The 14,682-nt window shown below is 43.3% G+C and overlaps 1 protein-coding gene across 2 annotated transcripts in view; it reads left to right on the top strand.

Moving 5' to 3' along the window:
- BNC1 (basonuclin 1) overlaps positions 1 to 2,868 on the top strand; it is a 28,851-nt gene extending 25,983 nt beyond the window's left edge. For both annotated transcript variants that reach the window (XM_049905869.1, XM_049905867.1), the window contains exon 5: positions 2,182 to 2,868. In XM_049905869.1, the coding sequence (XP_049761826.1) occupies positions 2,182 to 2,866 (685 nt within the window). In that variant the 3' untranslated portion in view covers positions 2,867 to 2,868. The remainder of the gene's footprint in view (positions 1 to 2,181) is intronic.
- The last annotated feature ends 11,814 nt before the right edge of the window (positions 2,869 to 14,682 follow it).

The raw sequence follows: 14,682 nt of genomic DNA on the forward strand, positions 1-14,682 counted from the left end.
CTCAGTAGTTCAGACGGGACAACAGGGACCTTTCTGTACAAGGTTTTGGTAAACGTGCTTAAAAACCAACCCTTATCTTTTTTTTTCTTTAACCACTTGTATGTACTAGAATCTGTATGTCAATCTAGTGTCTGGTTTTCTGCCGACACATACCACCCCCTTCAACTCAAAATGCTGACATAATCACAGGTCAGAGTTGTAGTTGAGAAGAGCTGTTTGCAAAGTGGGTGATCTGAGAGTATAATTCTGATTATGACTAGACAAAGAATGTGTAAGGGGATGGAAGAGAAAAATTGAAGAGTAAATTTTATACATTTTTTGAAAAATATATTATTAAGTTCCACCCTCACTGACACGTCTTTGGAGATTTAGAAGAGAAAATTCAATTCTTAGTTATTTTGATGAAGGTGTTTTTCCCAGTTTGACCTTGGCAGGTATTCTGATCTGTATTTGGGGAGATATGGTCCCCCTTTGGTGTCATTTTCCTGTCACCTTTAAGATTGTACCCCTTGGTAAGGGCTAGTTTTGCTTGTCAGAAGTTAGCTAGGGGCTATCTGAGCAAGGCTGTTGATTGACAAGTTATATCCAAATGATATTGTCTGAGTAAAAGGCATGGGCCATAATGGATACTCATTATCTTCCCTTCAGGAATAATCATTGGGTAAAAGATTGGTGGTATGCTCACAGTGCTGCATTTGCAAAACTCCTGTCTGGTATATAGTGAAACGTTGCAAATATGAACTAAACTCTATACACGTGTGCGTACACACATACGCACTTTCTAGCCAGTCAGATTTTCACCCACAGCTGTAGAACTTCTGGGGTGATGTGCTTGCAGACAAATGCTCCAGACCAGCTCTGTCTAATAGAAATGAGATGCAGAGCATATACGTTACTTTAAATTTCCTAGTAGCCACATCAGGAGCCCTGGAGGTGCAGTGGTTAGAGCACTCGGCTGCTAACCAATAGGTTAGCAGTTCAAAACCACCACAGCTCTGAGGGAGAAAAGACCTGGTGATCTGCCTCCATAAAGATTTACGGCTTTGGAAACCCTATGGAGCAGTTCTACCCTTTCCCATAGGGTCGCTATGAGTCAGAATTGGCTCAGTGGCACAGAACAACAAGTAAACACATTTTTAAAAAAGTTAAAAAGAAAGTGAAATTTAAATAATTTATTTAATTCATTGTATCCAAAATACTGTCATTTTAATATATGACAACAGCCACATTTCAAGTGCGTCAAAGCTACGTAGGGTTAGTGGCTAGTGTATTGAACAGTGCCGCTCTGGAAGATACTATTTCCTAATCAGCTAACCACTTGTCTTGGAGTCGATTCCAGCTCATGGCAACCACATGTGTGTCAGAGTAGAACTGTCCCCTTAGAGTTTTCAGTGGCTGATTTTTTTTTTTTAATTTTTATTGTGCTCTAAGTGCAAGTTTACAAATCAAGTCAGTCTCTCATACAAAAATTTATGTACACCTTGCTGTATACTCCTACTTGCTCTCCCCCTAGTGAGAAAGCACACTTCTCTCCACTCTCTATTTTCACGTCCATTCGGCCAGCTTCCAACTCCCTCTACCCTCTCATCTCTCATCCACACAGGAGCTGCCTACATAGTTTCATGTGTCTGCTCGATCCAAGAAGCTTCAGTGTCTGATTTTTCAGAAGTAAATCACCAGGCCTTTCTTCCGAGGTGCCTTCGCATGGACACGAACCTCCAACCTTCTGATTTGTACCACCCACAGACTCCTAGTTTCATTAAAAGAAAGTCCTCTACTTAGTTTCATATAGATTGTGACCAGCCTCCTCTTGGGATCTCCTGATTCCAATGCCTCAGTTGAACCGGCCTTATTGAAGTAGTCTAGCCATTCTCAACTATAGATGTGGTACAGGAAGTTACCTGCCAGTCAGATGGTGGAAATTGAGGAAATCTGTGTATTCCAAGTGTGTAGTCTGCTGGCTTTCCTGGTAACTGCTAACTTCTGACAAGGGGTGAATGACGGTGGGCTAGTGTCCACTAAACACCCATGGCATCCCACTGGGGCCTAAGCCCCTTACCATCACTTTTCCCATGCCATGAGAGTTTTTCCTGGTATCTACCTAGTGTCTTCCCTCAGAGTGATGACTGTTTTAAAAAACTACAGCCCACCCCATTGCTAACCATCTTTTTACTCTTTCAGACACAGTTCTAACCTAAACCTCCACCAAAAAGTTTTGACCCAAGAACCACTGGAGAGCAGTGAAGACCACTTCCATGCAGCATATCTTCTGAAAGATGCAGCTAAGGGGCCCTATCAGGATGTAGCTTTCACACAGCAAGCCTCCCAGACATCTGTCATCTTCAAGGGAACAAGTCGGATGGGCAGTCTGGTTTACCCAATAACCCAAGTCCACAATGCCGGCCTGGGGAGCTACAACTCTGGTCCCCCAAGAGAGGGCACCATCCTCGATTTGAGCACTACCTCAAGCATGAAGTCGGAGAGCAGCAGCCATTCCTCTTGGGACTCCGACGGGGTGAGCGAGGAAGGCAACATGCTCATAGAGGACAGTGATGGCGACTGTGAAGGGCCAAGCCTTGTCCCCGGGGAAGATGGCTACCCCATCTGTGTCCTGATGGAGAAGGCCGACCAGAGCCTGGCCAGCCTGCCTTCTGGGTTGCCCATAACATGTCACCTCTGCCAAAAGACATACAGTAACAGAGGAACCTTCAGGGCCCACTACAAAACTGTCCACCTCCGCCAGCTCCACAAATGCAAAGTGCCAGGCTGCAACACCATGTTCTCATCTGTCCGCAGTCGAAACAGACACAGCCAGAATCCCAACCTGCACAAAACCCTGGCCTCATCTCCAAGCCACCTCCAGTAACAAGATGGTGGACCAAGTATGCTTGGAGAAGCATCCATTCTAATTCAGGAATAAGGTAGTCCAAAGAAGTGTTTCTAGCTTTGTTGAATACCATTTGAGGCAAACCAGGCTAAAAGTATTTGATTTAACTTTATAGTTTTTTTACAGCAGGATGAGCAAAAGCAAAGCCTTGTGGGAAGTTGACATTGAGGTAGCCCTTCCAAGTATTATTTTTCTTAGCCCAAGAGGTTTTTTTCACTGACATAAAGAAAACTTGCAGAAACTCAGTTTTTCCCAGATTTGTTTACATGTTCCTTGGGGGAAATCCAGGTCTGCAGATCAGCTGGGTCTGGGACTTGGGGGAGGGGGAGCTTAAAGCGAGGCTTGCAGTATTAAAAGATAAGTGTGTGTTGGGGAAGAAGTCTGTCATCAAGGGTGAGAAGCCAACCCCAAAGATCCCATTTTCAGTTCCTTCTTTAAAAAAAAAAAAAAATTTACTGAGTATAAATCCAGGCTTGAGCTGGAGGGAAAATGACTCTTTGAGACCATCCCTCCATTTGGAGTGAAGAATTGCCTTTTTTTTTTTTTTTTTAATTCTAAAGCTCTCATGTTACTCCAGGGAGTTCTCAGAGGAAGTTGGTTGGCCTCTAACGTGTTCCTTGTTAATTCTTAATCTGTAACACTAGTTCAGGAAGCTAGGAGAACATATTTCGTGCATTTAAACAATAATGGTCTTCAATTTAATTTAAAAATAATTTTGATACTATTTAATTTGTGTTGATGTTACTCGAGTACTTGGTGTGAGTGCAGACATGTCACGGGATACCCACTGGATCTCTCTGCTCAAAGGCAGAACAAGTGATGACATAAACTTCCAAACCACCACCCGTTTTCATTGGAGACCTTCGAGGCTGTTAGTTTTGATCCCCTGTGGAATGAACACGAGCCTGAGTCTGACCGAGATCATTTGTATATATTCTGCCACAGCATTTAGAGAGAGAATATGGTTGTTGACAGCTGTCGTGAGTTTTCACTGTCACTGGATCCCTCAATCTCCATCCTTTTGACAAATATGTCAGATGAGGATGAACTTTTGAATTTCCTTGGTAGAAAGAAAAGTATGACCTTCTTGTCATACTACACGTCTTAATATTTAACTTATTCTGAAATGTTTTCCACACTGTTATACACATTTGCTGTTGTAGAAAGGAAACTTAAAAATCAGTCCTGTGAAACAACACCATCTCCTGAAACTTGGCCTTTGCAGTCCTTTCAAAGCCTGTGGTTGGTAAAAAGAAATTGATTTTGTATTCAGAGTTCAAATCCACTATCTTTTAAATTTATGGTTGATTCAAGTAATGAAAACATCCTAAAGAAAATTGGGCGTTCTAAGAGAGATTATTTCTTTGGCCTGAAGGTGAAAAAAGTTAACACCCTGTTACCAGTTATTTCCTTTTTTTTTTTTAAATAAATGTGACAACTTAATACTTGTCTCTGCTTGAAATGAGATGTATCTTTCAACTGTTCTGTTACCCAGCTGTTTAATATTCCAGTTTCTCCAAACTAGAGCAATTTGTATACAAATGAGTTTTCTATGATTTAATAAAAATATATGACACACCTTTTGTTTAAAAAGGCAAATATTTGTCAAAGCAGTTTTGTCATCCGGACTGTCTTTTGTACAAGTGTGTATGCGTGGGTGCACACACACATACACAGACACACACTGAATTTTACAGAGTTGAAAACCCAGGGGATCTGGTGGGCAGGGAATAACATCAGTTTCTTAGGGTATTTTCCATAACAAAAATACCACAAGTAAGTGGCTTTAAAGAACAGAAATTTATTGTCTCACAGTTTTGGTGGTTAGAAGTCCAAATCAGGGCACGGGTTCTAGGGGAGGGTCCTTCCCTGTGGGTAGCCCTGAGCATTCCTTGGCTTGTAGCCAGATCGCCATGTACTTTCTTTCTCCTGCGTGTGACTCTCTCTGTGTCTTCTATTTTTTATAAGATGTCACTCAGAAGGGATTAGGTTTAGGACCCACCCAACTCTACTATGACCTCATTAACATAGCAGGATAAAGCTCCAATTTCCAAACAGGGTCAGATTCACAGGTACAGGGGTTAGGACTTTGACACATTTTTTCGGAGGACACAATTCACTCCGTAACAGTCAGTAGCTCCTGCTACATCCAGAAAGGAATTGCAGCAATTAATGAGTTCAAAAAGAAAGAAAATGATTATTGAGGAGGAGGGCAGGGTATTGATCTTTCATCAAAGAAAATATAAAGTGATTTTTTAAAAATATTGTGCTAGCAAAGATAAGTCTTAATAGCCAATGCTCAAAATAGAATGCAGTAAGAGATTTAAGCCTCTTCTTGCTTTCTTAAATAAACAGGGTTTACAGGGGGGAAAAAACTTAAGTTTTTATGACTTACCGTTTAACCTCTTCACATCTCTTTTATATATGAAGGTATGATCCCACCTACCCATCTATCCCCCTTTCAGTTGATGTCCTTGTTTGTACTTCACTGGGAGGAAAGAAGCCATCGGTTGTGCCCCAGCCCTGCTCCAGGCCGTGTCATCTCTTGCCTGGATGACTGCAGTAGCCTCCTAACTGGTCTCCCTGCTTCCACTCTGACCCCTTATAGTGGCCAGACAGAAAACACTCTTTAAGATGTAAAGCAGAGCAGAAAGTGCCCTAGCTCAGAACCCTCCATGGCTTCCCAGAACGGTTAGTATAAAATCCAAAGACCATCCTATGGCCTATAAGGCCTTAAAACATCTTTCCACCCCTGCTACTTCTCCATCCTCTTTTCCCACCATTTTTTTTTTTCATCACAACCCTTGACAACTTTTTCTTCATTTCCCCACGGTAGCTCTTCAACCCTCCACTTTATAAGGTCCTACCCTACCAATGCCCATATTCACAGTAGCTGACCTCACTTCCTACTCTCAGAGAACTGGGTGGGCATCCCGTCAGCCTCTGCATTGCCCACCACCTCTCTGTTGATCAGTATTCACACTCAGTCTTGTGCAGTCTCATCTGCCTGGACCTGAGAGTGTACCTCACGCCATGTAGTGGACAGTCACAGTGGGCTGCAGCCCTCTAAGAGAGAGTGATGAGGATCTACCTGCACTCCCCTGCCCATTTGCTGTCATGCACAGACCTGTTGTGGTCTCCCTAAGCTCAACACCTATCACTGAGGGATCTGAGTTTCCCTAGCTCAACCTTTCTGGTTTTATCCACTTGTGTTTCAGGCAGCTGTGTCTTTCAGGGTCCTCTGAGAAGCAGATGCCTACAGGACTAAATGTGCAAGGATTTCATTAAGAGAAACACCTGTGAGAGAAAATAGGCAGGGAACCAGAGAAGGGTGGGAGAGCTGGCAGACCCAGTGCAGATCTGACCCCAAGTGAAGGAGAGAGGGAGGGAAGGTTGGATGGAAGCTTCCAGGACTGCTGTACAGCCTAAGGATTGTTCAGCAAAGCCACCACAGAGTCCTTAAGCCAAGCTCAACCATCAGAGCTGTCCTGTGGCTCCTGAGAATGGGTTTGCCTTAGAAGCCCTGCTGCGCTCAGTCATTGGCTGGGAGTGCCCGTGGGAAGTGTGGCCGCTGGGCAAACATAGGAATGGATTTCAGAGCACGGTAGCTGGAGCCTTTGGCCAAATCTCACCTCTCTAAAGCCTCTGTGTTTGTTCAAGGTGGCCTCAAACCTGTACTTTTCTCTGGACTCAGAAGAAGGGTTTCTATTCTTTTTGAAGGTTGATGCCCTCACCTCACTCCTTCGGCCCTCAGGGATGTTACTCTATCACGTCCCCCCTCATTCATTATCAAACTATGCTTTCTACTGGTTAAATCTCTCTAGTCTGTAACATTCTCAGTTCTCTCTCATCTGAATGATGAAAAGAAAAAGCCCTCTGGACAGTGACTATTCTCTCCTCCTCCTTGTACAGTTGATATCCTTAAAATAGTAGATTTCATTTCTTTGCCTCTCCACTAATCACTGCTCTCTTGTTTCTTCCCTCACCCTGCTAAGGACTCCACTCTCACCAGAGTTCACTCTCACTGAGGTTCCAGTGACTTTCTGATGGTCATATCCAAAGAGTACATTTGGTTCTCTCTCTCTTGTCTCACTCCATAAGTGTTGGTATCCTCTGGTCCCGACCTGGCCCTTTTCTCTCCTCACTCCGTATATTCTTTCTAGGCTGTCATCATTCCCATGACTCAACTACTAACTGCAGGCTCCTGTTGTTGGGTGTCATCCAGTCGATTCCAACTCATAGTTAGCCCATGTGACAGAGTAGAACTGCCCCATAGGGCTTCCTAGAGTGTAATCTTTACAGGAGCAGATCACCAGGTTTTTCTCCCATGGAGCTGCTGGGTGAGTTCAAATAGCCAATGTTTTGGTTAGCAGGCAAGCGCTTAAGCATTGCATTACCAGCGCTCCTTAAGTGCAGGTTGGTGCCTCCTGAATCTACACTTTCAGCAAGATTCTTCCAGAGCTGCCATTTTGACTGCCAACTGCCTATTGGATATCATGGAATAACCCACAGCATCTCCAGCTGAACTTGTCCTAAACTGAATTTGTCATTTCCCTACCAGTCAACATTTTCCTCCTTCTCCTCCAGGAATTTGAACATTTTCCTCCAGGGCTTTGAACCTGTTAGAAATGCAAATTCTCAGCGGAGGTTCAAACCGGAACAAATGGGTTGCCCTGGTTTCCTCAGAGTGAGGGAATGATACCATCAACACCTGACCAATTCAAACCAAAAACGGGGCAATGCCAGGTAGGGTTGAGAGCATGGCTCTTCAAGTCAGACTTGAAGACCACCTGGGCACAGGTATGGCATATCGGTCTATTATAGGGGTGTTTTTCTGAGTGAGCTAATCCACCCCTAACCAGATTTTGCCTAACTTCTTAAAATCTACCTCTTAGGAAAGTTTATGTCATTGATTCTTTTTTGAGAGAAAATTCACTTAACATTTATCATTTTGGCCTCTTTAAAGTATACAGTGTTTTTATTGTATTCATAAAGTTGTGCAGCCATCACCACTAACTAATCCCAGAACCTTTTCATCACCCCAAGCGGAAACCTGGTACGCCCATGGTACCCATGGCAGTCATTCCTGGTGCCCCTTCCTCCTGACCTCTGCCAATCACTAATCGACTTTCTGACTTTATGGATTTGCCTATTCTGGACATTTCATATAAATGGAGTCCTACAATATGTGGCCTTTTGTGTCTGGCTTCTTTCACTTAACATAACGTTTTCAAGGTTCGTCCATGCTTTAGCACCTATCAGGTATCAATACTTCATTCATTTTATGGCTGAATAATAATCCATTGTATGTACAGACCACATTTTGTTTATCCAGTCATCAGTTGGGTTGTTTCCGCTTTTTGGCTACTATGAATAGTGCTACTATGAACAATTTGTGTCCAAGTTTTTGTGTGGACATCATTTTCATTTCCCTTGGGTAAATACCTGGGAATGAGATTATTGGATCTCATGGTAGCTGTAGCCCTATATTGAACCTTTTGAGGAACTGCCAGACTTTTTTTCAAGGCCACTGATTCTTAAATGCAGCTGCATTTTGGAATCACTGCTTCCTAGGTACCACTAGCAGAGGTTCTGATATCATTGGTTTGCTTTGTGGCTCGGGCTGGGGAGTGTCAAAGTTCCCTAGGTGATTCTCCCCAGCTTGGGTTAAGAGCTTTTGATACAGCAAAGGGGACTCAGAGGTGATATCATTAACCAGAAACTCCCCAACCTACTCTCTGAAGTCAGACGTGCTTGGTCATGAGAATTTCCCTGGCACTTGTCCCTGAGTAGCAAGAATGGTTTGCACTCGACTACAAAACGGTGGTGGTTTGAACACACACAAAGGCACCACGGAAAAAGAGCTGGTAATCTGCTTCTGTAAAGATTACAGCCAAGAGAAACCTATGGAGCAATTCTGCTCTGTGATACGTGGAGTTGCCACGAGTTAGAATCAACTCAATGGCAACGGATTTTGTATGTGTGTCTGTGTGTCTGCGTGTTGTTGTTGTTAAAAAAAAATAACAGATTTCTGGGCCCCCCTTCTGGAGCTGTCCCACGTAGTGGGTCTCAAGTGGGGCGTTGAAAGTTCACAGGAAGGGATTACCCAACAAGCAAGGTACACACAGGTTTACTTGTGTTTACTTACTAATCTGTAGTGCCTGGTTTCACATGGGTTTCACCACATTGATTATCAATTCACCAGTTGGGTTGTTTGTACTTTTGTTTCCACACTGATGTGGTGAAACCTATGTGAAGTCGCGCATTTCAGATTAGTAAGTAAACACAGTTAAGCCCGTGCATGCCTTGCTTACTGTAAACCTGTGCGGACCTTGCTTCCTGGTTAATCTGTCCCTTCAACATGCACTTCAAGGGTGTCTTATAGTCTGGCAAATTTTGGAAGCACCATCTTAGATCTTCACTTCTTAAAGTGTAGGCAGTGTTAGTATCGCCTGGAGCTTGTAAGAAATACAAATTCTAACTGCTGCTACTAAACCAGAATCTGCATTTTAACAACCCCAAGGTGACGGTAAGCATTATCAGTGTCTAAGGAGCACAGTTTTAGATCACTAATATCAAGCAGAATCGTCTCTCAAGTTTGAGCACGCATTAAAATCAGCTGAAAGGCTCACTAAAGCACAGGTTGCTCCCAGAGCTTCTCATATAGTAAGTCTGAGGTGGGGTACCATTAATTTGCATTTCTAACAAGCCTCCAGGTAATGCTGAAGCGTTTGGTCTGGGGAACACACTTTGAGAACCACTGGTCTAGAGTCTACACCGAGGTTTCTAGAACTCAACACTACAGACAGTTTGGGCCACTATTGACATCGTAAAGAGCCCTAGTGAAGCAATGGCTAAATGCTTCGCTGCTATCTGAAAGGTTGGTGGTTTGAACCCACCCAGCAGCTCCACAGGAGAAAAGACCTGTCGATCTGCTGCTATAAAGATTACAGCCTAGAAAATCCTATAGGGCATCTCTACTGTGTCCTATAGGGTCGCTGTGCATCAGAATTGCTCGATGGCACACAACAACAAATTGACATCAAAGGGGACTTTTCTGTGCGTTGTAGGATTTTTAGCAGCTTCCCTGGCTGCTATCCACTGAATGCCGGTAGAAACCCCCACGTGAAGTTGTGATAAGCAGAAATGTCTTCAGACATTGCCAAATGTCCCTTGGGGGCAGGAAGGGTAAAGTAGCCCCTGATTGAGAACCACCGGTCTAGAATATTCATAAAAGGGAGAGGTTCTGCAGCTGAATCCCTGCCATTCATTCCATTCACGGGGAGAGAAGATTGGCCCCTGGCTTGGGCAACCTCTCAGCCTTTCTTCCTACCGTTTGAGACCCTGGGTCATTCATAAGGGAGCCTGAGACCCCCCCTCCCCACCCTACCCCTGTGGCAACACCTTTGACCCAGGATTTCCTCACCCGGGGAAGTGAAAACTCTATTCCTTGGCAATAGTAAGCCTAGAAGAAAAGGGTCTGAGTCTCTGGACACCAGCTGTGTAGTCCTGAGCAGGTACTGCAGCCCCTGCCACCCTCTCCTCCTCACCCACAGCTCCTTCTGTGTGGCACACTTGGGATAGTCATTAAAATCAGGCTTGTCCAAGAAACGTTAACAGTGGTTATAGGCAGACTGCACGAAGAGTGTAATGTCTTAAGTTACCCAATGTTTTTAAAGCTACACCATAAAAATCTGTGTGATTGATAAGTTTTAATTAGTCTGGACTGCTATACTTCCCTAATATTCTTTGTAGAGAACTAGAAATACTGAGAAAAAAAAATGTTTTGCGTTTTTATAAAGGAGCTTCTTTGTTTTCCAATCTTCTTTGAGGCCGGTGACATTCAGATTATTAGGGAATGGGGCCATCTGCTGGAAATATTTGGTATTGCACTTGACATTGTGTGCGACCATGTCCTGTCCTATCAGACCCAGGTGTATTTAAAAAGTCCACCTCTTGACCCCATTTACGTCATCCAGTACCAAGGCTATCAGAAAACAGATCATGTTTCCTGAATGTTCTTAAGCTCATTCATTTGCCGGATACCAGTTCACTGCTAGATTTAAACAGTCTCCCCAGGGGCAAATTATCCAATAAGCAAGGTGTTTAAAACTAAAAGCTAAAAAAGTTTAGGGTACCTCAAATTTTAAAAAGTTATACAACAAAAAGTATACAAAGAATAGTAATATTCCTTTTATTCAGATTCTCCTATTGTTGACATTATACCCCATTTGCTTTACTTTTGGCATGTTCTCTCTCTATAGTTTCGTGCCTATGATTCTTTTCTGAACCGTAAGAATAGAGGTGCTCTTACATGTATTTATATGTAGCTAAATTTTTTTTAAACAGTTTTCAGGAGCCCTGGTGGCGTAGTGGTTGAGAGCTCAGCTGCTAACCAAGAAAGGCTGGCAGTTAAAATCCACCAGCTGCTCCTTGGAAACCCTATGGGGCAGTTCTGCTCTGTCCTAGAGCGTCACTGTGAGTCGGAACCGACTATATGGCACCTAACACCACCACCAACAGGGTACCTCACAAGGAACTCTGGTGGTACAGTGGATCCGTGCTTGGCTGTTAACCAAAAGATTGCTGGCTTGAGCCCACCAGCCTCTCTGCCATAAAGATCACAGCATTGAAAACCCCATAGGGCAGTTCTACTCTGTCCTGTAGGGTCGCTATGAATAGACTCAATGGCAACGGCTTTGGTTTTTCTGGGTTTTTTTGTTTTTGGGGTTTTTTTTTTTTTTTTTTTGTAAGGTACCTCACAGTTGCCTGGGGGAGGGGAGCCGCAGGGGTTATGCAGAACAGCCTAGCCAGCCACTACCACCACCACCAAGGTCGCTCCACTTCCTTCTGCTTTTATACACTAGGTTTTAATACATATCTTGTTTTGTGTTTAGTTGCTAAAAAATAATAATCATAATGTCTTATTGAAAATTGTGGAGTAGATGTCTCTAAAGCCCTTTGGGTGCTTTCTCTGCTTCCTACTCTAAGTGTGAGGGGCGGTCTGTGTGTGAAGTCACTCTGCCCTGCGCCGAGCTTCCCTGTCTTACCAGACAGGTTATAGAATAGGGTGAGGGCAAAAGTGTCCTCTTTCTTCACCCTGAACCATGCACACCCCAAAGTAGATGCTCAGTGTGCGTGATGACAGTGGCTCCCTCCAAAGTGAATTTTATGGTAAACTGAGACCCAGAGTTTTTTTTTTTTTTTTTAAGAAGAAACTTTTCCATCGTCTCTTTCCGCAGATGTAGTCAATTTGATTTCTGTGTGTTCCATCTGGTGAGGTCCATGTGTATAGTCGCCATTTATGTTGGTAAAAGAAGGTATTTGCAGTGAAGAAGTCGTTGGTCTTGCAAAATTCTACCATTCGATCTCAGCATTGTTTCTATCACTAAGGACATATTTTCTAACTACTGATCCTTCTTTGTTTCCAACTTTCGCATTCCAATCGCCAGTAATTATCAATGCATCTTGATTACATGTTCGATCAATTTCAGACTGCAGCAGCTGATAAAAATCTTCTTTTTCTTCATCTTTGGCCCTAGTGGTTGGTGAGTAATTTTGAATAATAGTCGTATTAACTGGTCTTCCTTGTAGGCATATGAATATTATCCTATCACTGACAGCGTTGTACTTCAGGATAGATCTTGAAACTTTCTTTTTGACGATAAGTGCAACACCATTCCTCTTCGAGTTGTCATTCCCAGCGTAGCAGACTATGTGATTGTCTGATTCAAAATGGCCAATACCGGTCCATTTCAGCTCACTAATGCCTAGGATATCGACGTTTATGTGTTCCATTTCATTTTTGACGATTTCCAATTTTCCTAGATTCATACTTCGTACATTCCAGGTTCTGATTATTAATGGATGTTTGCAGCTGTTTCTTCTCATTTTGAGTCGTGCCACATCAGCACATGAAGGTCCTGAAAGCTTTACTCCATCCACGTCATTAAGGTTGACTCTACTTTGAGGAGGCAGCTCTTCCCCAGTCATCCTTTGAGTGCCTTCCAACCTGGGGGCTCATCTTCCAGCACTATATCAGACAATGTTCCGGTGCTATTCATAAGGTTTTCACTGGCTAATGCTTTTCGGAAGTAGACTGCTGGGTCCTTCTTCCTAGTCTTAGTCTGGAAGCTCAGCTGAAACCTGTCCTCCGTGGGTGACCCTGCTGGTATCTGGATACCTGTGGCATAGCTTCCAGCATCACAGCAACACACAAGCCCCCACAGTACAACAAACTGACAGACGTGTACTTCTTAGAAGTACAACCAGAATGCTCCTTAGAAGCAAGGATGGTGAGACTATGTCTTACATGCTTTGGACATGTTGTCAGGAGGGATCAGTCCCTGGAGAAGGACATCATGCTTGGCAGAGTACAGGGTCAGCAGAAAAGAGGAAGACCCTCAATGAGGTGGACTGACACAGTGGCTGCAACAATGAGCGCAAGCATAACAACGATTGTAAGGATGGAGCAGGACCGGGCAGTGTTTCGTTCTGTTGTGCATAGGGTCGCTATGAGTTGGAACCAACTCAACAGCACCTAACAACAACAAGAAGAAGAAACTGTATTTGGCCCAGTTCAGATACAACCTGACTGGAAAGGTTTGGTGACGGGAACCTCCTCAGGGAGGCTGGCCCACTTCTTTGAGCCTAAACATTTCTGAAGTTTAAAATTTAAAATTTAAACCTAACATAATGGTTAATCTGAATACTAGACAGTGTGAAGTTTAAACCCCCACCACCTGTTGCTTTGAGTAGATTCTGACTCATGGTAGAACTGCCCCATAGGGTTTCCAAAGCTGTAATCTTTACGGAAGCAGACTGCCACATCTTTCTCCTGTGGAGAGACTGGTAGGTTCAAACCACTGACCTTTCAGTTAGCAGCTGAGTGCTTTAACCACTGCACCACCAGGGCTCCTTTAATCCCTTATAAGTTACATACTTATACTGCTATTGCTTAATCTTCCATTTTAAACATTATCTATTTTCTTCCTCGGAAGTCCTGGTGGCATAGTGGTTAAGTGCTACCGCTGCTAACCAAAAGGTCAGCAGTTCGAATCCACCAGGCGCTCCTTGGAAACTCTATGGGGCAGTTCTACTCTGTCCTATAGGGTCGCTATGAGTTGGAATCCACTCAACGGTAACAGGTTTGTTTTGTTTTTTATGGAAAATGAGGATTTAAGTCTCTTGTGTTTGTAAACAAATGACTTTTTAAAGTTACTGCTATTCCTACTGAAATTCTTCAACTGAATCAATAGTAGCTGCTGGGAAAAATCCAATTGTCTTAGTCATGAAAGACTCAAATATTGGGGAGGTTTTCTGAATATGAAAGTCGTACAAATTCTTGGGGGAGGGGGGAGGCACAGAAAAAGAAAAAAGGTCCATCTTTTTCTTTTGTTAAAGGAACGAAAGTATTTATTTCTGTAATCATTTGCTTCTCATTTTTATCTAAGTAATAATACCAATACCAGTTGCTGTTCAGTCGATTCCAACTCACGGCGACTCCACGTGTGTCATAGTAGAACTGGGCTCCATAACGTTTTCAATGACTGTGACCTCTGAGAAGTAGATTGCCAGGCCTCTGGGTAGACTCAAACTGCCAACCTCTTGGTTAATAGCTGAATGCTTAACTGCTCCATCCAAGTGGCCCTATATAGGTAATATATGTACATAATTTTAAAAGTTAACTAGGACTAAAAAGTCTTTATGATAATTAGAAGCCCTTGACCCCCATTGCCTCCTACCCCTAGTCCTATTCTCCAGAAGCAGCCATTCTCAACTCTTTTAGCTGTCTC

Source organism: Elephas maximus, chromosome 13, assembly GCF_024166365.1.
Source record: "Elephas maximus indicus isolate mEleMax1 chromosome 13, mEleMax1 primary haplotype, whole genome shotgun sequence".
Classification (NCBI taxonomy): domain Eukaryota; kingdom Metazoa; phylum Chordata; class Mammalia; order Proboscidea; family Elephantidae; genus Elephas; species Elephas maximus.